Here is a 25,793-nt window from a genome sequence, read left to right as displayed (position 1 = left end):
GCCGACAGAGTGAGACTCTGTCAAAAAAAAAAAAAAAAAGACAGGAAGGAAGGAAGGAAGGAAGGAAGGAAGGAAGGAAGGAAGGAAGGAAGGAAGGAAAGAAAGAAAGGAGGCTGGCTTGATGGGAAGGAGGAGGGGGAAAGGACTCACCTTCTGGGAGGCACTGGTTCCTTTCTGAATGGCCTCATCCACAACAACCCCAAACACGGCCCGGAGCAAGGCTTCCACAGCCACTGGGTCCCCAGCAAGGGAGGGGAGTACTTCTGAGTCAGCCATCAGGATCTGTGGCAGAGCAGAGTCATTCCCTACTCAGCCTGTGAACCCTACCTGGACCTACCCAGCAGGAGCCTCATCTTCCAAACGGACCTGAGGCCCAAGTCCTGCAGCTCAGTCTCAGCCTCCAGTGCACAGACAAGGGCAAGTGAGAGTGCCCAGGGAGAAAGCCAGTGGGAACAGGAGGGAAAGAAAACGCAGACAGTGCTGAGCAGGTGGACTCTAGTGGCCATTTCCACCTAAGGCAGAGACAAGCTTACCTCTCTGCTCAGGAGAGCCAGAGGCAGGGTGCAAAGGTAGCTCCTCAGAACAGTGGGACCAAGACGGCAGAGGGAGTGGGGTGAAAACAGCAGTCACATGGCCATAATTCTCATGACCTTTGCCCCAAAGAGAACTTTGACAGATTTGGGATAGGGACAGCAGGGTGAGGTGAAGCTCCCTGAATAATCATTAGCTGACAGAAGGAGATGGGAAATCAGATGAAAGGCAAAACCCATGCTGCATTAACCCCACGGTGGCGAGAACCAGAGGGCCAGCGCAAAAGAGGGGACCCGCACTGTGCATCCCAGGGCCCAGCATGGGGGTGTCTTGAGGGCAGACAAGGGCCTGAGAAACTGCCACAGGTGACCCTGGAGACTGAGGCGGAGGGCGCCTGAGAGGCAGGGACGTAAAATCCCCCCACCTTTTTATTTTTTGAGATGGAGTCTTACTCTGTTACCCAGGCTGGAGTGCAGTGGCACAGTCCTGGCTCACTGCAACCTCTGCCTCCTAGGTTCAAGAGATTCTCCTGCCTCAGCCTCCCAAGTACCTGGGACTACAGGCGTGCACTACCACACCCGACTAATTTTAGTACTTTTAGTAGAGACAGGGTTTAGCCATGTTGGTCAGGCTGGTCTCGAACTCCTGACCTCAGGTGATCCACCCGCCTCAGCCTCCCAAAGTGCTGGGATTACAGGCGTGAGCCACCATGCAGGCCGACATAAAATCCTTTAAGCAGGCCTCAGAGGCCAACCTCTTTTGCATCCCAACCCCCAGAGTCTTTTCAGAACTGCCCTGCTTTCTAAAGCCCTCTCCTAGAGCAGGAAGGAAAGGGGTTATATTGAGGAAGCATTTGCTAAACAAGTGCGATCCTGTGCCTTCCGGGCGGGGAGTCCTGTTTGTAGTGAGCACCAACTGTGTTCACCACATGGTGCTGAGGACTGAGAACGCCTCCTCACCCCACTGGGAGGACACAGACACATGTGCAACAGTTACAGACCAGGCCATGGCTGGATGCCGACCCTAGGTCTCCTCGGAATTCAGGAAAGAAGGAGATGGATGGAGGCTGAAGGCTGAGAAAGACTTGCAGTGGGAATGCAGATGGATCCTAAGAGAGGGCAAGAGAAATGGGGTGGGTGACTGGAAGGAAGAGAAGCATTCCGGGGTAAGAGGAGGAAAGCCATGAGCTTACAGCGGAAATGAATAGGACTTGTCCTGAGGTCAGTGGCAACACAGGGCTGGCGGGAGCATGGGAGTGAAGGCAGGGTGGGCAGAGTTTTGTGAGCACATGAGGAGTCATGAGTGCCAGGCAGGCCAAGGAATCAACATTTTATCCTACAGAAAATGGGAAGTCACTTAAAGATTGTGTGACAAGGAATAATGTAGTACAATGGATGCTCTCAGAAGACCAATTTATAGCAGTAGGATGCAGAAGAATTAACAGGCTCTTGCAGTAAATAAGGCAAGAGGCGATCCACACTTGAATAAGAGTGATGATGGTAGGAAATGACAGAGAGAACAATCTGCAGGCGTGCTCATTCTCTGGATTGTGCTGAATTCAACACTTAGGGGAGCTACGTTGTAGGAGAAGGAAGACTCAAAGATGATCCTGGGATTTCAAGCCTGGGAGACTGGAAAAATAATGGCACCCCTCAAAGAAACAGGGATGCAGAAAGGGGAAACCGGATAGAAATAAAGTGGTATTGCTTGGAAATACTCATCTGAGTGGAGGTCTTCTGGGACTACAGATGGCAAACTGTTTTCCATACATCCTATGGGAGGGGGTCAGGCCCACAGCTCTGATGAGATGCTAGAATGGAAAGCAGGTTTGAGAGTCAGGGTATAGCTGAAGCCTTGTGATGGGCTCCATTCCCTAAAGGAGAGAGAATTCAGAGAGATGGATGGGAGGAGGGAGCAAACACCAAGGCCTGGGGGACCCTCCAAATGACAGGGCAAGAAGATCAAGAAAATCTGGAAAGGGAGCAACCATCCTCAAAATGGGATGGTCTAATATAATCCACTGCCAGCAGTCACTAGACCTCACACATGATGTGTGGTGCACACATCATGCATCACGTAACAACGTTTCAGTCAACGAGGCTGCAGTGAGCTGAGATCGCACCACTGCACTCCAGCCTGGGTGACAGAGTGAGACTCTGTCTCAAAAATAAATAAATATTAAAAAATAAAGTGGACAATTATGTGGTTTTTCATATATTCACAAAGTTGTTGCAACCATCATCACTGTCTAATGCCAGAACATTTTCAGCACCCAAAAAAAACCCTCAATAGCAGTCATTTCCCATTCTTCCCTTCCCCGACCCCTGGCAACTACTAATCTACTTTGTTTCTATAGATTTGTCTAGTCTGGCCATTTCATATAAAAGGTGTCATATAATATGTGGTCTTTTGTGACTGGCTTCTTGTGCTTAGCATAATGCCTTTAAGGTTCATCCAAGTTGCAGCACGTACCAGTATTTCTTTGTATGGCCAAATAATATCTCATTATATGGATACACCACATTTTATCTATTCATTTATCAGTTGATAGACGTTTGAGTTGTTTCCACTTTTTGGCTATTATGAATAATGCTGCTGTGAACATCTGTGTACAAGTTTTTGTGTGAACATATGTTTTCAATTCTGTTGAGTGTATACCTAGTAGTGCTGGAATTGCTGTGTCACAGGGTAACTCTATATATAACCCTTTGAGGAACTGCCAAACTGTTTTCCAAGGTGACTGGACCATTTTACACTCCCATCAGCAGTGTATAAGGGTTCCAGTTTCTCCACAACCTTGCCAACACTTATTATTGTCTTTGTTATCACAGACATCTGCGTTTTTAATTTTTATAGGGATTGCCTACATCCATAAAGGTTGTACCAATGTATGAAAGTCCCTGCATCCTCAGCCTTAGCAACAGAGTATGCTATCAAACTTTTGAAACTGGGGACTAAAAAATGGTATCTCAGGGTTTTAATTTAGTTGAATGCCTGCATTAGTCAGTTTTGCCATTATCAACAAATGCCTTCAGAATCCCACAGAGGTTTATTTCTCTTTCATGGTTTACATTGGTAGTGGTATTGGCTACAGTTCTGATTCATGTGCCTTTATTACAAGACCTAGTCTGAAGTAACTGCCCTCATTTGGGACACATTGTTTTAATGGCAGGGCAAAAGAACAAAAGGCAGAGAAAACCACCCACTCACTCTTAAAGCTGCTGCTCAGACCTGGCATATGGCATATCTGCTTATACTCACTTGACCAAGACCACACAGCCAAGTACTAGGGAAGTGGGGTGAGGACGTATATTGCTCCCACAGAGGGCACTGCAAAGGGCATGGCAATGGGGGAAAATATAAACTTCTCTTACAAGATCATTGGGCACGAGCCCATAGTAGGATTTTTCGTTGTTGTTGAGACAGAGTCTCACTCTGTCACCTAGGCTGGAGTGCAATGGCACGATCTTGGCTCATTGCAACCTCCAACTCCTGGGTTCAAGCAATTCTTCTGCCTCAGCCTCCTGAGTAGGTGGGATTACAGGCGCAAGTCACCACGCCCAGCTCATTTTTGTAGTTGTAGTAGAGATGGGGTTTCACCATGTTGGCCAGGCTGGTCTTGAACTCCTGAGCTCAAGTGATCTGCCCACCTCGGCCTCCCAAAGGGCTGGGATTACAGGTGTGAGTCACGGTGCCCAGCCCCATAGTAGGGTTTTGCATTGTCTCACCTCAGCCTGCACCGCCCTCCTCCCTCATTTCCAGATTTCTGAGTATGAACCACTGAGTATGAACATCCTTCTCCCTCATGGATGCCCTCTTGATTATCCTTTCTCATTTTTTCAAATCTGCATCCTACCTCTTTCTCACAGCATTTTACATTGTTCAAACCTCACAACACACCCGCCTCCAGCCACCTCCTCTTCACAGCCAATCTTCTTCAAAGGGTTATCTCCAAGTAGCTTCCACCTTCAAGGTCACCAAGAATTTCCCTGCCTCCAAACCCAATGGACACACATCTCATCTTTATCCTGTTTGACACCTCTGGAGCCATCCAACATAGTTTGCCACTACATCTTGAAACATATTCTTTAACTGGCTTCCATATTACTACCCTAGTTTGTCCCCTCTCTCTGGCCATTCCTAGCTTCCCATGAATTTTCACCTTCCTCTGGCCCTCCTTTAAATGCTGGAGTTCCTCAGGGTTCTGTCCCAGGGCCTCTTTCCTCTGCATCTGTACCTACTCCTGGGCAAGCTTATCCATGCCCAGGGCTATCTGCTGGTGACCCCCTCCCTCTCAGACCTCTCCCGAGCTCCAAATCCCTGATGCCACCTGCCTGACCTGGAATTCCCACAGGCACTTCACACTCCAAAAATGAGCTCCTTATCAGCTCTCTGAAATCTGCTCTTCTTCTTGGGTTCCCCAGCTCAGTGAATCGCACAATCTTCTACTGGTTGCTCAAACCAGGGATTTTAACTGATACTGAACTGATTTTCCCATATATATATATACATATATACATGTACATATATATATATATATATATATATTTTTTTTTTTTTTTTTTAAGAGACAAGGTCTTTCTCACTCTGTCATCCAGGCTGAAGTGTGGTGGCATGATGTTGGATCACTGCAGCCTCAAACTCCTGGCCTCAAGCAATTCTCCTCAGCCTCCCTCCTGGGATTATAGGCATGAGCCACCATGCCGGGCCTTTTTATTTAACCTTTTTATTTAATCTTCAAAGGTTGTTACATTTTCTCTCTCTTCTCCAACACAACACTGAAACCTGTCAATCAACACAACACCAACACCTGGATAGCTTCACTTTTTTCCTCTGGGGCATGTTCTAATTTTTTTTCCTTAAAAATATAGTACTTTAGGCCGGACGCGGTGGCTCAAGCCTGTAATCCCAGCACTTTGGGAGGCCAAGATGGGCGGGTCACGAGGTCAGGAGATCGAGACTATCCTGGCCAACACGGTGAAACCCCGTCTCTACTAAAAAATACAAAAAAACTAGCCGGGCGAGGTGGCGGGTGCCTGTAGTCCCAGCTACTCGAGAGGCTGAGGCAGGAGAATGGCGTAAACCCGGGAGGCGGAGCTTGCAGTGAGCTGAGATCCGGCCACTGCACTCCAGCCTGGGTGACACAGCGAGACTCCGTCTCAAAAAAAAATAAAAATAAAAATAAATATAGTACTCTAGAGCTGGGTGCAGTGGCTTATGCCTGTAATCCTAAGACTTTCAAAGGCCAAAGTGGGCAGATCATGAGGGCAGGAGTTCGAGACCAGCCTGGCCAATATGGTGAAACCCCGTCTCTACTAAAAATATAAAAAGTTAGCCAGGTGCAATGGCACGTGCCTGTTGTCCCAGTTACTCAGGAGGCTGAGGCAGGAGAATTGCTTGAACCTGGGAGGCAGAGGATGCAGTGAGCCAAGATCACGCCACTGCACTCCAACCTGGGGGACAGAGCGAGACTCCGTCTCAAAAAAAAAAAAAAGAAAGAAAAGAAAAATACAAAAATTAGCTGGGCGTAGTGGTACTCACCTGTGGTTCTAGCTACTCCAGGGGCTGAGGCGGGAAGATCACTTCAGCCTCGAAAAACAGGAGGCAGAGGTTGCAGTGAGCTGAGATCTCACACCACTGCATTCAGCCTGGGTGACAGTCAGACCATGCCTCAAAACAAAACAAAACAAAACGAGCACTTTCCTTTAAAGGAAAAGTGGTAGCTTTACAGTGAGAAAACCTGGTGGACACCACTTTGCCCAAGTAATCATCACCAATAAGGCAACAGGCCGACATCATGGGCCTCCTGATATGAAACGCTCAACATCACTTATATAGTATTTCTGCCAAAAATGCAGGACCCAAATCTAATTGGGACACAAAATATATATCTAAATTGAGGGTCATTCTATAAAACATCTACTCTGTACTCTTCAAAAATTTCAATGTCATGAAAATTAAAGGGAATATGAGGAACTGCTCCAGACTGAAGGAGACTAGAGGTATTACGACCAAAAGGAATATGTAATCTTAGACTGGCTACTGGATAAGGAAGAAAAATTCCTGCTATAAAGACCATTACTAGGGCCAGGTGCAGCGGCTCACACCTGTAATCCCAGCACTTTCAGAGGCTGAGACAGGCGGATCACATGAGGTCAGGAGTTCGAGACCAGCATGGCCAACATGGTGAAACCCCATCTCTACTAAAAATAAAAAAATTAGCTGGGCATGGTGGCACGCGTCTGTAATCCCAGCTACTCGGGAGGCTGAGGCAGGAGAATCTCTTGAACCTGGGAAGTGGAGGCTGCAGTGAGTCGAGATCACAACACTGCACTCTAGCCCGGTCATCACAGCAAGACGCCATCTCAAGAAGAAAAAAAAAAAAATTATTGGAACAACTGGTGGAATCTAACTATGGATGGTATTATAAATATTAGTATTCTACCAGTGTTAAATTTCTTGAATCTGATAACTGTATTGTGGTTATGTAAGAGAACGTTCTTATTCTTAGAAAACATGCTAAAAGAGGCCGGGCGCGGTGGCTCAAGCCTGTAATCCCAGCACTTTGGGAGGCCGAGGCGGGCGGATCACAAGGTCAGGAGATCGAGACCACAGTGAAACCCCGTCTCTACTAAAAATACAAAAAATTAGCCGGGCGCGGTGGCGGGCGCCTGTAGTCCCAGCTTCTCAGGAGGCTGAGGCAGGAGAATGGCGGGAACCCGGGAGGCGGAGCTTGCAGTGAGCCGAGATCGCGCCACTGCACTCCAGCCTGGGCAACAGCGTGAGACTCCGTCTCAAAAAAAAAAAAAAAAAAAAAAAAAAAGAAAACATGCTAAAAGAGCATAATGTCTGCAACTTTCAGACAGTTCAGAAAAAGACAACCCTATTTGTATATATGCATAGGCATTTATTTGTAATATGTTTATTGACATATGATTCACATACCATGAAGTTCACCCTTTAAAAGTAATTCAGTGGTTTTTAGTATAAAACTATGCACTGATCACAACTATTTGATTTCAGAACACTTTCATCACCCCAAAAAGAAACTCCATACCTATTAGCAGTCACTCTCCATGCATTTTTGAAAATACTGAAAAAGAAGGAAAAATACTTCAAAATATTCATTTGTGGCTATTTCTGGGTGTTGTTACTATGGATGATTTTTAAGTTTCTTATTTATACATATCTATATATTTATAACTTTATACAATCATTTCACATTGCTTATGGAATTAAAATAAAGGTTATTTTTAAACAATATAAAAATTGGCTGGGCGCGGTGGCTCACGCCTGTAATTCCAGCACTTTGGGAGGCTGAGGTGGGTGGATCACCTGAGGTCAGGGGTTTGAGACCAACCTGGCCAACATGGCAAAGCCCCATTTCTACTAAAAACACAAAAATTAGCTGGGAGTGGCAGCAGGTGCCTGTAATCCCAGCTACTCAGGAGGCTGAGGCAGGATCCACTTGAACCTGTGAGGTGGAGGTTGCAGTGAGCCAAGATGGCACCACTGCACTCCAGCCTCGGTGACAGAGTGGGACTCCATTTCAAAAATATATACATATGGAGGAATTAAGGGGGTACAAGAATTCTAAAATATACAAGTCATCAGGCTCAAGGAATGTCCCTTGCACATTATGTGATTTCCCAACTCCTCAATCCACTGTTATCAAAGGTCTAATGGAAGGCAAAGGGAGCCACACACTGCTCATCTCTATTACACAACCCCTCAACCCCCGCTGGCTCTCAGGGAAGGGAATGGGTTCAGTTTGTTCAGCAAACATTGACTGAGTGTCCTCTACTTCTGAGTGCCTGGCTGGCATTACCCTAGGTGCTGCATCTGCCCTGCGGGCTCCAGCTAACAGGCTGGCAAGAGAGACCTGCATTCTAAAATAAAGGGAAATTGCCATAAGAGGGAGTTGAGGGGTCACCATGAAAAGGCAGGAAAGTTCAACTGGCCCAGGGCAGGCTTCAAGGAGAAAACACTAAGGCTCTCCTTAAGGCAATAGAGAGCTGGTGCAGGAAAAAACTCAGCAGTAATCATTACAATGCTATTTGAATAAGTGATGGAGTGGGCCTGAGGGAAGAGGGAGTTAGGTAAGGTCACATAGGAGGAGGCCTGCCTGGGGACAAAGGGATCTAGGCAGTTGTCTCCTGAAGCGCTCTCAGCCAGGTTTATGGTTAGAAAGTTAAAGTACTCTGTGCTATCTCCCAATCAACAAACCCCAATGGCTCCACGCCCACATTAAGAGAGGTACAAACTCCAAACCCTCCTATGTATATAATCTTTTCTCTGCTGCTAGACTGTACTTTCCTGGGTGGAGAGAACTAAGTCTTCTCCTTCATTAAGTAAACTAATAGAAAACAGGGACCCCTCAAATGTTAATTTCCATCTTCTTGATTGTCCTCTCCCCTCCCCCAGGGACTTGCACAGAGGCATTACATAAACATTTGTTGAATCAATGATTTACAGGTACTAGAAAAAATGCTGCATTCTACTTACATTTGACTTGTATCAACCAAGAATCTGTAGTAACGATAACAGATTTGCAAAGGGGGCTTTTTCTTCTCATTTATTATCTCATTTGACCTTCACAGTAGTACGAGAAATTAGCCTAAAGAGGTATTTATTCATTCTTGTTTTCAAGATGAGGATTTTTGGCTGAAAGAAGGTCAACTTGGTTTGCCCAAAATTACAAAAGTGACATGGGAACAAGCCTAGATCGCTGACTTTCTGACTTTAGGCTACCTCTTCCACTGCATCACTGGTCCGTGTGGCATTTCTCACTATTTCTCACCTCTGACAAAAATTAACTGCAGCTAAGATAAAGACAGAAACTGAAAATATACAACCATAAGAATACCAGAAAGGGGAGGGGCGGGCGCAGTGGCTCATGCCTATAATCCCAGCACTTGGGAGGCTGAGGCAGGTAGATCACCTGACGTCACCTGAAGTCAGGAGTTCGAGACCAGTCTGACAAACATGGTGAAACCCCGTCTCTACTAAAAATACAAAAATTAGCCGGGTGTGGTGGCGCATGCCTGTAATTCCAGCTACTTGGGAGGCTGAGGCAGGAGAATCACTTGAACCCAGGAGGTGGAGGTTGCAGTGAGCCAAGATCACACCATTGCATTCCAGCCTGGGCAGCAAGAGTGAAATTCCATCTCAAAAAAAAAAAAAAAGAATACCAGAAGGGGCTGGGCGCGGTGGCTCATGCCTGTAATCCCAGCACTTTGGGAGGCGGACGGGTCAGGAGATAAGACCATCCTGGCCAACATGATGAAACTCCAGTCTATACTAAAAATACAAAAATTAGCTGGGCGTGGTGGTGCGTGGCTGTAATCCCAGCTACTCGGGAGGCTAAGGCAGAAGAATCGCTTGAACCAAGGAGTCGGAGGTTGCAGTGAGCTGAGATCATGCCACTGCACTCTAGCCTGGCGATAGACAAGACTCTGTCTCAAGAAAAAAAAAAAAAAAAGAAAAGAATACCAGAAGGAAGTACAGGGAAATATTTAATAATATTGAGGTATCATGTCACAAAAACCCAAGAGCCACAGGTAGATGTGACAATGTAAAACTTTTTAAATTCTGCATAAAGACACCATTAAAGTGGTTAAGGATAATGCCTGGCTTTATTTTTCCCACTCATTATTTTATCCAATCAATAATTTTCAGAATGTTTTTTGCTGTCCTTGCAATTATTCTTTTCCATGTAAATTTTTTTTTTTTTTTTTTTTTTTTTTTTTTGAGACGGAGTCTCGCTCTGTCGCCCAGGCTGGAGTGCAGTGGCCGGATCTCAGCTCACTGCAAGCTCTGCCTCCCGGGTTTAAGCCATTCTCCTGCCTCAGCCTCCTGAGTAGCTGGGACTACAGGCGCCCGCCACCTCACCCGGCTAGTTTTTTGTATTTTTAGTAGAGACGGGGTTTCACTGTGTTAGCCAGGATGGTCTCGATCTCCTGACCTCGTGATCCACCCGTCTCGGCCTCCCAAAGTGCTGGGATTACAGGCTTGAGCCACCGCGCCCAGCCTCCATGTAAATTTTTAAATCAGCTCAAGTTCCACGTAAAATCTTGTTTTAATTGGCCGGGCGCGGTGGCTCAAGCCTGTAATCCCAGCACTCTGGGAGGCCGAGGCGGGCGGATCACGAGGTCAGGAGATCGAGACCATCCTGGCTAACACGGTGAAACCCCGTCTCTACTAAAAAAAATACAAAAAACTAGCCGGGCGAGGTGGCGGGCGCCTGTAGTCCCAGCTATTCGGGAGGCTGAGGCAGGAGAATGGCGTAAACCCGGGAGGCGGAGCTTGCAGTGAGCTGAGATCCGGCCACTGCACTCCAGCCCGGGCGACAGAGCGAGACTCCGTCTCAAAAAAAAAAAAAAAAATCTTGTTTTAATTACAGTTTGCTTTAACTTAATCTGTAGCAAAAACTGATGTCTCTACAATATTAAGTCTTCCTATTCATGAGCATAGTAAAACTCTCCATTTAATCAAACCCTTTAAATTTTTTTAAAAATTTATTTATTAATGGCAGGGCACGGTGGCTAACGTCTGTAATCCCAGCACTTCGGGAGGCTGAGAGGGCGGACCACGAGGTCAGGAGATCGAGACCATCCTGGCTAACACGGTGAAACCCCGTCTCTACTAAAAATACAAAAAATCAGCTGGGCATGGGGGCGGGCGCCTGTCCCAGCTACTCGGGAGGCTGAGGTAAGAGAATGGCATGAACCTGGGAGGTGGAGCTTGCAGTGAGCCAAGATCACGCCACCGCACTCCAGCCTGGGCCACAGAGCGAGACTCCGTCTCAAAAAAAAAAGAAGAAAAATCATTATTTCAGAGATTAGGTTTTGCTGTATCACCCAGGCTAAAGTGCAGTAGCACAATCATGGCTTACTGCAGCCTCAAACTCTTGGGCTCAAACAATTCTCCCACCTCAGCCTCCTGAGTAGCTAGGACTACGGGCACGTGCCACCACGCCGGGTTAATGTTTTAATTTTTTGTAAACAGGGTCTCACTATGTTGCCCAGGCTGGTCTTAAACTCCTGGCTTCAAGCAATCCTCCCACCTCAGCCTCCCAAAGCACTGGGATTACAGGTGTGTGCTACCTCGCCTGGCCAAAATAGAATGTTTTTATTGTGAATTGGATTATTTATTCTATGGTATTTTAGTGTTGGTTATATTCTTATATTTTATTTATATAATTTTTGTTCATTAATCTGACATCTGGTCATGTTGCTGAACTCCACAGTTCTGATACATTGTCAATCGTTTCTCTTTGTAAGATGAATATATAGGAAACCAAGGAGGCTTTAGGGTGACCAGGAGCTCTCCTAAAATATTAGTTTTAATAGTAAACATCGGTCGGGTGTGGTGGCTCAAGCCTGTAATCCCAGCACTTTGGGAGGCTGAGATGGGCGGGTCATGAGGTCAGGAGATCGAGACCATCCTGGCTAACACGGTGAAACCCCGTCTCTACTAAAAAAAAATACAAAAAATAAACTAGCCGGGCGAGGTGGCGGGCGCCTGTAGTCCCAGCTACTCGGGAGGTTGAGGCAGGAGAATGGCGTAAACCCAGGTGGCAGAGCTTGCAGTGAGCTGAGATCCGGCCACTGCACTACAGCCTGGGCGACAGAGCGAGACTCCGTCTCAAAAAAAAAAAAAAATAGTAAACATCCCTGACTTGTTCCTATCAAAGATAGTAATGTTGCAAATATTTTCCCATAAAGCATGACTTTTGTCTCAAAAGCTGAAAGATAAGTGAAAAACAAAGAGAAAATATTTTATATGCAGATGACAAAGAATAGCTATTAACCACAACACGGACAGGATTTCTACCATCAATAAGAAATATACAAATGATCTACCTTTTTTTAATGGGCAAAGGATATGAACAGACAGTTTACAAAAACAATTAAAAAGGTCAAAAAGCAATAAAATAGTCCCACCTATTTGGAAGGATGAAGTGGGAGGATCACTTGAGCCCACAAGTTGGAAACCAGCCTAAGGCAACAAGGCGTGGAGGCCCATCTCTTTATGTATTTATTTATTTATTTATTTGTTGAGACAGAGTTTCACTCTTGCTGCCCAGGCCGGAGTGCAATGGCACGATATTGACAGCCTGGGCAGCAAAAGTGAAATTCCATCTCAAAAAAAAAAAGAATACCAGAAGGGGCTGGGCGCGGTGGCTCATGCCTGTAATCCCAGCACTTTGGGAGGCGCTCTCTGCACTCTACCCTGGGCGACAGAGTGAGACTCCATCTCAAAATAAATAAATAAATAAATAAAAATAAACATAAAATTTTAAAAATTTTATCCCATCTACAAATCCTTACAAATGCAAAAGGTAACTTTTTTTTTTTTTTTTTTTTTTTTGAGACGGAGTCTTGCTCTGTCCCCCAGGCTGGAGCGCAGTGGCCGGATCTCAGCTCACTGCAAGCTCCGCCTCCCGGGTTCAGGCCATTCTCCTGCCTCAGCCTCCGGAGTAGCTGGGACTACAGGCGCCCGCCGCCTCACCCGGCTAGTTTTTTGTATTTTTTAGTAGAGACGGGGTTTCACCGTGTTAGCCAGGATGGTCTCGATCTCCTGACCTCGTGATCCACCCGTCTCGGCCTCCCAAAGTGCTAGGATTACAGGCTTGAGCCACCACGCCCGGCCTTTTTTTTTTTTTTTTGAGACAGGCTGGAGTGCAATGGCACGATCTCGGCTCACCACAACACTTGCCTACCGGGTTCAAGCGATTCTCCTGACTCAGCCTCTCGAGTAGCTGGGATTACAGGCATGTGCAACCACGCCCGGCTAATTTTGTATTTTTAGAAGAGACATGGTTTCTCCATGTTGGTCAGGCTGGTCTCGAACTCCCGACCTCAGGTGATCTGCCCGTCTCAGCCTCCCAAAGTGCTGGGATTACAGGCATGAGCCACCTCGCCCGGGGCAAAAAGGTAACTATTTAAGGATGTTCACTATTGTATTGTTTACAAAGAAAAAAAAATCTGAAACCTTAATGTTCATCAAGATGGAAATAGACAAGGCACACAAATAAACTGGAATACTGTGCAACAATTTTTTAAATGTTAGCTGACTTAGATGTCTAAAATACACTGTATGGTGCATTACAGGTGCTCAATAAATACTGGATGAAAATATTTTTGTATGAACACAGAAAAAAGCCTAAAAGCATATACACCAAACTGGTAAGAATGATTTCCTTCAGGAGCATGGGATAAGTAGATGAGGAGAATAACTATTGTGTGTCTTTTATACTTTTGCATTGTGACGATTTGTAAAATAAGTAGGAGCTAATCTTTTTTTTTTTTTGGTGAGACGGAGATTTACTCTTGTTGCCCAGGCTGGAGTGCAATGGCCTGATCTCGGCTCATCCCATCCTCCTCTTCCCAGGTTCGAGCGATTCTCCTGCCTCAGCCTCCCGAGTAGCTGGGATTACAGGCATGTGCCACCACACCTGGCTAATTTTGTATTTTTTTTTTTTTTAGTAGGGACGGGGTTTCACCGTGTTGCCCAGGCCGATCTCCAACTCCTGACCTCAAGTGATCCACCCGCCTCGGCCTCCCAAAGTGCTGGGATTACAGGCGTGAGCCACTGCGCCCGGTCTTGAGCTAATTTTTTAAAAAGATTTTTTTAAAAGACATTCCTGGTGATGTTTCTTTTTCTTTCTCCATTTTGTCTCTATTTTAGAGTGATCCTAAAACACACAAAAAACGTACTTTCAATGGCCCAAATCATGGAGTGGCTCAGGGAAATGAAATCTGCCTAAAATAAATAAATAAAAAGTTGAGAATCCTTGTCTTTTTTTCATCACAAAGAGTTTTTTTTTTTCCTTCTTTTGGCATCACCATTACTTCTCCTAAAGTCATGACATATCACCTACAGCAAGTAATGAGGACTTAAGTGGAATTGACATCTCCTTCCATCAAGCGCATTTGCAGTCCATCTTCAGTGGGACCTCTCTTTTTTTTTTTTTTTTTTTTTTTTTTGAGACGGAGTCTTGCTCTGTCGCCCAGACTGGAGTGCGGTGGCGCGATCTCGGCTCACTGCAAGCTCCACCTCCCGGGTTCACGCCATTCTCCTGGCTCAGATCCCAAGTAGCTGGGACTACAGACGCCTGCCACCGCGCCCGGCTAATTTTTTGTATTCTTTTTTTTTTTATTAGAGACGGAGTTTCACCGTGTTAGCCAGGATGGTCTCGATCTACTGACCTCGTGATCCGCCCGCCTCGGCCTCCCAAAGTGCTGGGATTACAGGCGTGAGCCACCGCGCCCGGCTAGCAGGACCTCTCTCTAATGGCTAAGGCTAGGCAGAAGAATTTGAAGACAGTCTGGTTTCCATTTTCCTAATGCAGCCTGGCCCAGGAGCCAGGTCTCCCATAAGACTAGTCTACTGGGGAAGTCAGGGTCTTTTCCACGTGTGGAGGCTAGTGTTCGATGCTGGACGGCCTGGAATAAAGGAGGAAAGTGAGAAGGTAACCAGGCTGGCCTCGGGATTCGCAGACCATGGCTGGGGCTTTGACTTCTGCAGGGAGGTGAGCAGTGTGGCCTCGGGCTACTCAAGGAACGCTTCTGCGAGAACACTCATTTTCAAACTGGTTGAGCGCACAAGGCAAGAGTGTGCAAAGAAAAGTTAACGCCTCTCCCAGCTGACCCCAAAATCTACTGATCTGGGCTTGATAGAAAAAGTTTGGAGAAGAACCACCTCGGACGAGTTACGTGAAAAGGCTGGGTACGAACTACTTTGGCTCTACTTGGGGCGCCGGCTCAGAGAGATGAGGTGAACGTCCGCGAGGAAGACAGAGTGACGACGATTTTTCAAGGAGTCTGAACCAGCTCACCCAGCAAACCCTCTTCCCATCGAGCACCCAGCGCACAATTATTGCAGGGCCGAGGCTCCTACCCTCAGTCTCGATGGCGACCGGGGCGCGCCCCGGCCACGGCGCACGCGCGGGCCTTGGCGCCCCCTCCTCCAGGCCATCCGCGCACGGCACCGCCCACTCACCAACTGCACCTCTCCGTGCGTCCCCAACCTCACCCGCTCTGAGGCTGCCCCCGCTCGTCTAGCTGCCGAGCCCGGAAGTGGATGCGGCAGCTCGGCGGAGAGGACGAGGGGGAGGGGGAAGTGCTTCCGGGGAAACGGGCCGGGGTTGGTGTTTGTAAACTTGCCTCGGTCCCGGTGGGGGCAGCCGCGGCTGCGGCGTTGGCAGGGTGTGCTGGGGTCTGGGGGAGGCGCCGCGCGGCCGGGGAGCCAGCGGGAGGCCGCGCCTGGCAGGTAGGAGCACGCCCCAGAGAGCGCAGCGTCGTCCGTACAGACGGCAGCGCTTCAGTACCTCGCAAGCCGTGGGGCGCCGCGCGGGAAGGGGGAGGGGAGGGGAGGAGGGGCGCGTGGCGAAGGGAGGGGGTTCTCCGGGGAAGGGAGGGGAAAGGCCGTGCGCGCACACCGCCCCCTGCCCGCGCGTCCCGCCGCGTCCCCGGCCCGGGAGAGGGCTCGCTCGGAGGGGACGCGGGCGCGAGCACGCACCTCGCGCGCTTCTCGCCACTCTCCGGCTCTGCTCCCGGTTGGTGCAGCGGGTGCAGGGGCTGGCCGGCCGGAGCGAGATGGGCAACACGCCGCGCCGGGCTTCGCCTGCCTGCCCTTCACCTCCGCAGCGAGTTTCCTTACCTTCGGGCTGACGCAGAGAACGCGCACGTGTGGGCACTGCCAGTCCCGTTTCTGCCCGCCACCGAAGCACCTAGCAATGGCCCTTGAGTTTTCCTCCACCCTAGTCTGGCCGCCTCTGTAAAGTGCGAGCTTTTCGGGCCGGCCCATTGGGCACAAAAGCCCCAAAGGATCTCCGCCCCCTTTTTCCATTCCTGAGATGGCAAATCCAAGCAATTGCCCTTTTGGCAGAGTTCCTCCATAGGAGGCCCCAATTACTTTTGCTCCTGTTGGCTTCCCCTCCTTGCCCAGGAGACCAGTTCCTCCTATTGACCTAGAAAGAAAACTCTTCTTGACTCATGTCCTGGTTCTGAGCTTCACAAAGAGCGCCCAGCAAAAAAAAGTTCACGTCGCACGTAGTAATGGCCTGAAGATCTTGCATTTAGCAGCCCCCTTCGTCCTTTCTGGTTTTAGGTTTCTGGAACAGATCGTGAGCTTCATCGAGACAATTCAACTGGAAAACCAAGACTGGTAGACACTCTTTTTCTTCAGACAATAGGCAGGAGCCAGGCAGAGTCCAAGGATTCTTGGAACACCTATCTTTTCTTTGGAGGACACTAAGTTCTATTTGAAGACAAAGTTCAATATGGCAACAGGACTGATGGGACACGAAGGAGTCGTTACCGTGGTTTGGTGACAGTTGTTCAAAACGACAGTGTCTTAAGGAAAGGTGGACCAAGGAACTCCTGAACTTTTGGGTTGCATTAAGTGAAAAATCAGCATGGCTCAGGTAAAAAAGCTCTAGAGTCCTCCTCCAAGATCACTGGGAAGCCTGTTGCAGTTTCACTCTTGAATGCTGCTCTAGTCAACATATTGACCAACCCCAGTGATCCAAGCTCTGTATTAAGCACCAGGGAGAGATCTAGAGGAAGGAAAGGAGACAGGCCACAGCCCCTGCCTTCAGGGAGCTTCCAGTCAAATGAAGGAGGTAGGCTATCCTGCATCCCAGGCACTGATGGGACATTTGCAAAGCAACGTGTACTCAGTTTACTTTTGGTACATTAAGTGCTGAGGGGTGTAAGGGAGTGAATAGTATGGTGAATGCTTCATTTGTTTTTTTTCAACAGGAATTTATTGAGTTCCTGTTGCATGCAAGGCATTGTGCTGGGACTACAAAGATGAATAAGATTGTCCTTGTCCCCAGTGAGCTTCCAGGCTAGTTGGAGTCGGGAGAGGGATGGAAAGACATTTATTTTTATATTCACAATGCCTTGTATAGTGGCTAGGTAGTAGTAGAGACTCTGAATCTGTTGATTGAGGAATGTGCAGTAATAGGGGTATGTACATAGGAGAGAACAGTACTTCTGCTTGGATAGAAAAAGAAAATGAAGGTTGACAGAAGGGCGTTTGGACAAAAGGAACAGCATGGGCAGGAGCTTAGAGTCGTGGGAAAACGTGATGAGGTTCTGGGTACTGCAGGTAGTTTGGTAGTTATAGACTAAGGGATTTAAATGGGGATGGTTATGGAGGTAGCATTGACAGTGATAGGTGAGGAAGTTGTTCCCTGCAGTAAGCAGAGTGTAACCTAAAGCCCTTTTATGCCTTGCTAAGTTAAGCAGCGGAGTAGCATCAGAGCAGTGTATGTAGGAGGTCATTATCATTGTGGAGGTAGAGGATGGATTGGAGAGACAGAATGAGCAGATAGGCTGTTGTAGTCATCTGAGTAGAATAGCTGTGTGCACACATCTCCAGAGCTTCTCCCAAGCTTTCTTCTAGGGAACCTTCCCTACCAGTCTCACCAGGATGGCAGTCTGATTGTAGTATAATTGGCTTTCCTCCAGCTGCTTCTGAATGCACAGCTTCCTCCTTTCCATATAGAATAGGGGCCCATCAGTTTCTTCTTCCTTTGTCTTTTGCAACCCACTTCTCAGCATTGTATTCACTCTTCTGAGAAGGCTGCCTTCCACTAGGGACTCAGCTTTGTGCTGGACACTGCTAAGCATTTTACATCTTAGTTTACTTTTCATCAACCGTGTAAGGATAAGCATTATGACAGGCATTTTTCATGTAAGGAAACTAAGGCTTGCAAAGGTGAATAACTTGCCCGAGATTATACAGTGCAAACAGCTAAGCTAAGATTTTAACTCTGGATCTTTCATTCCAGAGTCCTAGAAGTTGGAGGGAGGGGTCCTAGAATATACTGATCATCCAAAAGGAATTTCTTCATAAATTTGGGCGTTTGCTGACCAACAATTTCTTAAAAGTTTTTTTTCAGTAAAGTATTTTCTTTCATGCTGGCTAACCGAAGTCAGCCTGAAGAATGTAGCAGTGGAATGAGGAAATGTACTTAAACATACCTTACTTAAGTAATTTTTTAAACTATATGTGGAGCAAGGAATGTGAAAAAATGTGATCATACATGCACACATATAAATGGCCTAAAAGGTCAAGAGAAATACTCAAGAAAACCTTCCAAGTGGTTTAATTTTTCTATCAGTTGCAATTGGTAATACTTAAGGAGTTTAAAATCTAAAGGGAGAAATAGCCTGTAATCCCAGGACTTTAGAAGGCTGAGGCTGGAGGATTGCTTAAGCTCAGGAGTTCCACACCAGCCTAGGCAACATGGTGAAACCCTGTCTCTATAAATGCAAAAAAAAAAATAGCTGGGCGTGGTGGTGTTCTGAAGTCCCAGTTATGAGATAGAGGTAGAAGGATCGCTTAAGCCAGGGAGGTCAAGACTGCAGTGAGCCGAGATCGTGCCACTGCACCCCAGCCTGGGCAACAGAGTGGCACCCTGTCTCAACCAACAAATAAAAAATGAAACCAATAGAAAATACAGTTGGCACCAGTAAAGTCTGCCAATCGAAAGTGGGCTCTGAAGCTAATTTTTTTTTTTTTTTTTTTTTTTCTGGAGACGGAGTCTCGCTCTGTCGCCAGGCTGGAGTGCAGTGGCGTGATCTCAGCTCACTGCAGCCTCCGCCTCCCGGGTTCAAGCAATTATTCTGCCTCAGCCTCCCAAGTAGCTGGGACTGCAGGTGCGTGCCACCACATCTGGCTAATTCTTGTATTTTTAGTAGAGACGGGGTTTCACCTATTGTCCAGGCTTGTCTCGAACTCCTGACTTTGTGATCCGCCCACCTTGTTCTCCTGAAGTGCTGGGGTTATAGGTGTGAGCCACCATGCCTGGCCCAACTGAGGGCTGTTGAGAGAGGAAGGAGGAAGGTCCTGAAGGAATCTCCCATGTCAGTGGGTTAGCAAGATGGAACCTCATACCCACTCACAGTTAAGGCCTAGAAATACCTTCAAAGAAATATGTAGTCACACACACTGCCTAGTTCTGATGACAAAGGTGTCGGTAATACTTGATTATTTACTTGATCTGTATTTAAATGCTGAGAGATGACAAGTCGTTCCTGGTGAGATGACTTAGGGAGGACTCTTGAAGGAAGCAAGGCTTTGGCAGTGAGGAGGGACATTCACTGGAGCGAAGCAGTGTGTAGCTGGGTGTAAAAGGTAGTTCTATAGAGAATGGCAGTCTATTTTTGCCCTGCCCTGCCCTGCCAGGTGACCTGACACCTCATCTCCTTTCAACTTAGGCAAGTCTCCTGGCTTGTGAAGGCCTAGCAGGTGTGAGTTTGGTTCCCACTGCAGCCAGCAAGAAGATGATGCTGAGCCAGATTGCCGGCAAGCAGGCCGAGAATGGCGAGCGGGCAGGTAGCCCTGATGTGCTGAGGTGCTCGAGTCAGGTACAGCGCTTGAGTCCATTGTGGCACCTGGGGATTGGGTGGCCCAAGCTCTCTGCCAGGAGATACCAAGCTCTGATTCCTTGATGCTTCTGCATAGGGAAGTGGGGCAAGGGGATCCAGCTGGGGAATGGATGAACATTGGTATTTCAGAAAGCTAAGGAAGGTCTTTTGTGTACCTTCAACTCTTTAAGACCAGGTGATTGGAGAAGAAATAGTTGTATACTTCCTCTAAGCTTTCGGGGCAGGTGGTTTACTCTCATTTATGAATTTTGTCTGAGAGCTGCACTGGGTCTCATCTCATCTTCTGAGATGGGCTGTGAGTTTAGATTTGATTTGTCTTCAAAGGGTCACCGAAAAGACAGTGATAAGTCCCGGAGCCGCAAAGATGATGACAGCTTGTCTGAGCCCTCTCATTCAAAAAAGACTGTTAAAAAGGCAGGTAATGGGGTGGCCCCCCAACTCATAAAGTTTGGTAATGGGGTAATATTCCTCCTCCTTCCCTCTACCATGTAACCTGGAGCTTTCTCTAGATGCTTTGATCTCTGATAGCCAGTGAGTGAGTCACCAGATTTCATCTAGAGACTACCTTGGTAGTTGATCTCTAGCCTTGCTGGAACAGTAGAGTACAGGTTGGGGAGCATGAGATCCCAGATCCCGTGGCATGGGGGCAGGCAGGCTCCAGCTCAAGTCATACTCAGACTGCTGGGTTTGACAGGATAGACAGCTTACCCACTCCACCTCCTTCCCCAAAGGGTCTCTTACCTCCATGGAGTACAGGAGATGGCAGCACCTTTAGACAGCATCAGAAAGGTTCCTTTCTTCAGCAGCTGGAAGTGGACCCAGAGTAGAACAGTCTCTCCAGGAAGAGGGCAGTGGTGGCCTCATGACATGCCTGATTATTGCCCCCAGGTGGTGGTAGTGGAACAAAATGGTTCTTTTCAAGTAAAGATTCCCAAAAATTTTGTTTGTGAACACTGCTTTGGAGCCTTTCGGAGCAGTTACCACCTAAAGAGGCACATCCTTATTCACACTGGTAAGTGTCTTGCTTATATTCAAAAGAGGGAGAATAGTCTATCGCTTGTATTCCATGTCTGTTTGTGGCTCTAGTTGGGTTTATTTTAATGGGTATTAGAAATGAAGGAAGAAGATGAGTCAGTGAAGCAGAGAGATTGCATGGCTTTGTATCTGTTGTCACTGAGACCAGCACCTTTGGGGACCCCTCCCCATTTATGATCACTTAGGTGTCTACATATTACTAATAGCTAAAGTTTCTGAGAAAATAACTGGAATGAGGTCCCTACCATACATACCTCCCCACATTCACTTCTCTCTCCACTTGGGCCAGGTGAGAAGCCATTTGAGTGCGATATATGTGATATGCGTTTCATCCAGAAGTACCACCTGGAACGCCACAAGCGTGTGCACAGTGGTGAAAAGCCTTACCAGTGTGAACGGTGTCATCAGGTAAGGCTCATCCCTGCTGCAATCCCCCACACACTTTTCCTTCCCCAAGAATCAGGGCCACCCTCCCCTCCTGCCTGACAAAAGAGCCACCAGCATTGCTCGCCATATAATAGTTGGCACATCAGGGTGAGGTGCATCTGTCTGGCCTTATGCAGCTGATCATGGGGAGGAGCAGTTAGAAGATTGTAATAATAATAATAATAATAGCATTTCATGATCACTTACTCTGTGCCAGGCACTATGAGAGCATACTTTACACAGATGATTTTATTTAATCTTCACATTGACTCCCTAAGGTAGCTGTATTGTCCTTATTTCACATATGGGAAAATTGAGATTCAGAGAAGTTAAGTTTCCCAAGGACACAGCAGATCACGAACAGAGCTGGGATTCAGTCCAACTTCAGAGCTCATGCACTTTGGAGGAAGAGATACAATCTTTGCCCTGGGGGTCAGTATCTGATCTGATGAGAATGTAAGAGCTGGGGCCAAAACAAGACAAGAACAAGAGATGAGAAATGATAATAGCTAACACTTCCTGGATGCATTGCTAGGTCCCAAGCTTTGCTCCGCACTCTTACATTGAATCTCCAGACACTAGAATAAAAGCTCTATGAGGGCAGAGACTTCGTTCCTCTGGTTCTCTACTCTGTATCTGCCTTGAGATAGATACTCAATAAATCTTTGATGACTAAAGCAGCTGTGCTGTGAGTAGGTACTTTTAGCCTCGCTTTACAGTTTTGTAGATGAGTGTACAGATTCTGGCCTGTTAGGTAACTTGCCCAAGGTCACACAGCTGCTGAGCGATAGAGCCAAGATTCAGCCCCAGGCGCTCTGGCCCGAGAGCTTGCATTCTCCACCACCGTGTGCTCTTGCTGTCTGCGCGCAGGCTGAGGGGATGGAGAATGTGGTATCTGCCTCCTGTGAAAGGAATGAGGTAGCCAACAGGTAGCTGAGTTTCCCCCTCAGGCACTTAACCCTCCCTTTCTTCTCAGTGTTTTTCTCGGACAGATCGATTACTCAGACACAAACGGATGTGCCAAGGGTGCCAGTCCAAGACTTCCGACGGGCAGTTTTCTCTATAGGCGCAAGGGGCCCCCGGGTGGTGGGAGTGATCAGAAGAACCTGCCGAAGAGCACACCCCCTCTGGTCTGATGGTCCCACCAACGCCCCATGTGAACCTGTCCCACTCCTGGAGGAGTGGACCCAGGAGACCAGAAGAATGCATCAGGGGACAGTGGCCCCAGAACCTCAGCTCTGTAAATAATCTGAGACTATGAGTATCTCGGGGAAGTTCTTACAGCATTCCTGGGTAGGGGAGCTAGTCCCTGGACCCTTGGCTGAGGTCATAGGTGGGGACTCAAGGTACAGGACCAAGACTGAAGTGTGGCTCCCACAACCTTGGACTCCAGCTGGCAGCTGAAATGGAAAAGATTGGGGAAGGGGATTTGTTTGTTCTGTTCTTGTTTTTGTTTATCCAAAAGCAACTTCAGCAGGTACACTGTGGACACAGGTAATCCAGAGGTATAAGCGTCCTGGTCCAAAGTAGGGACTATAGCTGGTCCAGCTCTCCCCAAAAATTGGGTTTTTAGTTGTAGCAACTCCTCAGTGTTTCACAGTCCTGCACTTCACCTCCTTTTTGAGGAAGAATAAGATCAGGAATGGCAGCTGAGCTTACTTTGGCTTCCTTATACACTGTAGGGATAAAAGGAAAAACGGGGTGGAGCAAACGAGGACTGGATCCAAAAAGTGGATGGCACCTCTTCCTTCCTCAAGGGAAAAGGAAGAGTTGTGCCTGTGGGTGTTGTCATGGCCCATGTCACATTGGCACCTGATGGCATCAGCTCAAGTGCCTTTAGGAGGAAACTTGGGTGAGAGTGGCCCGTGAAGCCCCTTTCTTCTTTTCTTGGGGAGTTGGTCTTGGAGATGGTTTGTGGCTACCTCGCTGCCATTGACTCCTAAAGTGAGACGTGTTGAGCAAGGAGTCATGGATGTCAAAGTGGGTTCTCTCTCCTTGTGCCCTCTTAGGAACAACCCAAGACTGGTCCCAAGTTGGCTAACAGCTGCTCAAGAAACAAAGGAATCTGGGGTCTTCTGACATGCCTGTTGAGCAGTAGGAGCTGTTCTCCCTCCCCAAGTCCTATCACTGTATTCAGGTAGAGGAGGTTGGGAGGGGTCTGTCCTTTGGTCCCAAAAAAACAAGATCTCAGCTTCCTTCCTAATGGCCATCCCTACCCAACAGAGTGTGGGGGATGGGGGTGGGGGTGCTGCAGAGAAAAGACTAAAGAAGAAACCTAATGTAGGTTCCATTCTTAACCATATTCTTTGCTCCTCTCTGCTCCAATACCACCACCTTGTCCACTCCCAAAAAAGTAATCAGGGGTGTGTGTGTGGATGTGTGTGTGAGATATGAGTGCGTGTATTTGTATGCTTGCAAGAGATGACATAGTAATGAGCCAAACACTTCTCTGGCCCTCACCTTCGGGGAGGATGAGTGGAAAATAGCCTCCTCTTGCCCAAACATGAAGGGTGCTTGAGGTCTCAGCAGGAGCTGAAGAACACAATTTAGGGAACAGAAGGGCTTTTGTTTTGGAGGGTGTTTTGTTTTTTTTTTTTTTTTTAAGATTAAATTCAACAGCCTAGTGGTTAGGGTGTTTCTAACCCAAGCCAGGGCCTGTGAACATGAATTTTCTAAGGTGAAATAAACCTTTTCTTTCTGCTAAAGAAAGAATCCTTATGGGAAGTTCTGGGGTTTGGTTGACCCCCACTGTAACCTGACCTGCCCTGTGGCGGGTAAGGGAACTATCTTAGTAATCATGGAGACTGGGTGAACCTGAGTACCAAGCTGTCAGTAGGGTCTTTTTTTCCCAGAAAACGTAAAGAATGGGATGATTCCTGGCTGTTACCTATTCTGGAGGGGTGGGGTTGGGGAGGGGGTTGTCCATACCTCTGTGGTATGAGTATTTCACGGAAAAAGCAGGCATGGCACCCATTCGATTTTCCCTGACAGCATCTGAGATCCTTTTGGGGAGACGCTGAGGAGTGTGTGCTGCCGTGTACTCATTGCTTTATGCTGACACTCCCATTTGATGTGGTCCAGAACTTAGACCTCAGTCCTTGGATCAGCCCTGTGGTCCCTGCAAGCAGGGGCATCTTTCTGCATGTGAGCCAGCCCCCTTCCCGTTCAAGGGTTCTGCTGGAGCTGGGGTTTTCGTCCTTCTCTTCTGGGATGATTCACCCCACATCTTCCAGCACCCTGTAAACCATTTTAAAATGTTTAGAAAACTGTCCTCCCAAAAATGCTTTTGAAAATGAGAGGCCTTTCTCCCTGCCACTTACAGCTAATCTGTTTGGCATAGGGGTGTATGTGGAGAGACTCACATGAGTGACCTATGCCCCTATGTGTACTAATGTGTGTACTGGGTCAGAAGGTGCCCTGGGTTCCCACAGACCTTGGTTTCCTGCCTGGATGGGTGGGAGCGAGGGAACTTCAGAGAGTATGTGCGAACAGCCATAGCAGAGCCACCCCTGCCAGGGACCCAGTGAGGGAAACTCAGGAGCAGGTGGTTGGTTCAGTTCCCACGCCGATATCTGGGGTGATGGATGTGTGAGAAGAGAGAAGCAAAGCAGTGAAAGGAGTTATTCCACATCCAGAGGGCCCGGGAGTCCCACAGATACCCCAGGGAAGCCACTGACTCAGACCGCTGCAGAGGCTCCTGGGCCCAATGCCTCACCCCTGCTGGCCAGCATGGGGCCTAGCACTGGAAGATGCCTCAGGTGTGTTTGGAGTAGGGGAGACGGAAATAGGGCAGGCTCTCAGAGACCAGGACGGAGAGTCAGGGAACCTGGGAAAGAGTAGTGCCAGTTCCGGGTAGGCTGCTGCACCAGGCCCTACCAGCCCAGGCTATAAAGAGTCTGCTTTGCCCCAAGTCTTTTCCGTCCACCCCCAACAGCCTCGTCATCACTTAGCTACTGATCGCGCCCATGGCTTGACATTGGAGGGTTACATTAGTGGAGTCTGCCACAGCTTCTAACCCTCTCCCTAGATGCCCTTTGCCTCTGCTGTGGCCCTGGGGTTTTATCAACTGTCCCCTTCCTATCTTCCTCTCCACCTTCTTTTTTTTTTTTAATAATATACTTATTTTGCTATGGGGGAGGGGAATATCACATGGACAAGATCACTTTTAAATGGTAGTTTTTATAAGATGTTATAAACTTGTATCTTTTTACCATTAAAGTGCAGTGTATGTTCCTTCGTGATACATTTAGGATATTTAAATAAAAGGAAAATGGGGCTTTTCTACTACCTCCTCTTTGGGGAAGCTTTTTCATACTGGTTTTAGTTGTTTTCCTTCCTTTTTTCTCCCTATATAATCACCCCACAACTTCCAGCACCCTATAAGCCATTTTA

The 25,793-nt window shown here is 47.6% G+C and overlaps 3 protein-coding genes across 7 annotated transcripts in view; 1 reads left to right on the top strand and 2 right to left on the bottom strand.

Annotated features, from left to right (window-relative positions):
* LOC105474285 (cysteine sulfinic acid decarboxylase) overlaps positions 1-16,452 on the bottom strand; it is a 32,624-nt gene extending 16,172 nt beyond the window's left edge. Inside the window, exons 1-2 of one of the 3 annotated variants that reach the window (XM_011728839.3) lie at positions 16,198-16,285; positions 151-282 (exon numbers count right to left, since the gene is read on the bottom strand). In XM_011728839.3, coding sequence (XP_011727141.3) covers positions 151-276 — 126 coding nt within the window. In that variant the 5' untranslated portion in view covers positions 277-282; positions 16,198-16,285. Of the gene's footprint in view, positions 1-150; positions 283-15,537; positions 15,622-16,197 lie in introns of those variants that run through there. The other 2 variants (XM_011728841.3, XM_024790537.2) reach the window with 2 other exon arrangements.
* Positions 272-15,947, bottom strand: LOC139356796 (uncharacterized; the record flags this gene model as incomplete). Its single annotated transcript, XM_071071861.1, has 3 exons — positions 272-2,341; positions 7,589-7,624; positions 15,571-15,947. Coding segments are annotated over 3 exons (438 nt in total), but the record flags the coding sequence as incomplete, so codon positions are not given.
* On the top strand, positions 15,691-25,688 carry LOC105474286 (zinc finger protein 740). Of its 3 annotated transcripts, none has more exons than XM_011728847.3 (7): positions 15,691-15,807; positions 16,648-16,963; positions 19,770-19,919; positions 20,265-20,354; positions 20,829-20,952; positions 21,265-21,383; positions 23,411-25,688. In XM_011728847.3, the coding sequence occupies exons 2-7, from the start codon at positions 16,955-16,957 to the stop codon at positions 23,540-23,542; spliced, it is 624 nt and encodes a 207-aa protein (XP_011727149.1). In that variant the 5' UTR covers positions 15,691-15,807; positions 16,648-16,954; the 3' UTR covers positions 23,543-25,688. The 3 variants fall into 3 exon arrangements, with proteins under 3 accessions (XP_011727149.1, XP_011727151.1, XP_011727150.1); XM_011728849.3 differs by having other exon boundaries at positions 22,378-23,539; XM_011728848.3 differs by lacking the exons at positions 15,691-15,807; positions 16,648-16,963 and adding an exon at positions 16,970-17,161.
* Positions 25,689-25,793: the final 105 nt, after the last annotated feature.

The sequence above is a fragment of the Macaca nemestrina genome, chromosome 10 (genome assembly GCF_043159975.1).
Source record: "Macaca nemestrina isolate mMacNem1 chromosome 10, mMacNem.hap1, whole genome shotgun sequence".
Classification (NCBI taxonomy): Eukaryota; Metazoa; Chordata; class Mammalia; order Primates; family Cercopithecidae; genus Macaca; species Macaca nemestrina.
This window is presented reverse-complemented; position numbering and strand designations above follow the sequence as displayed.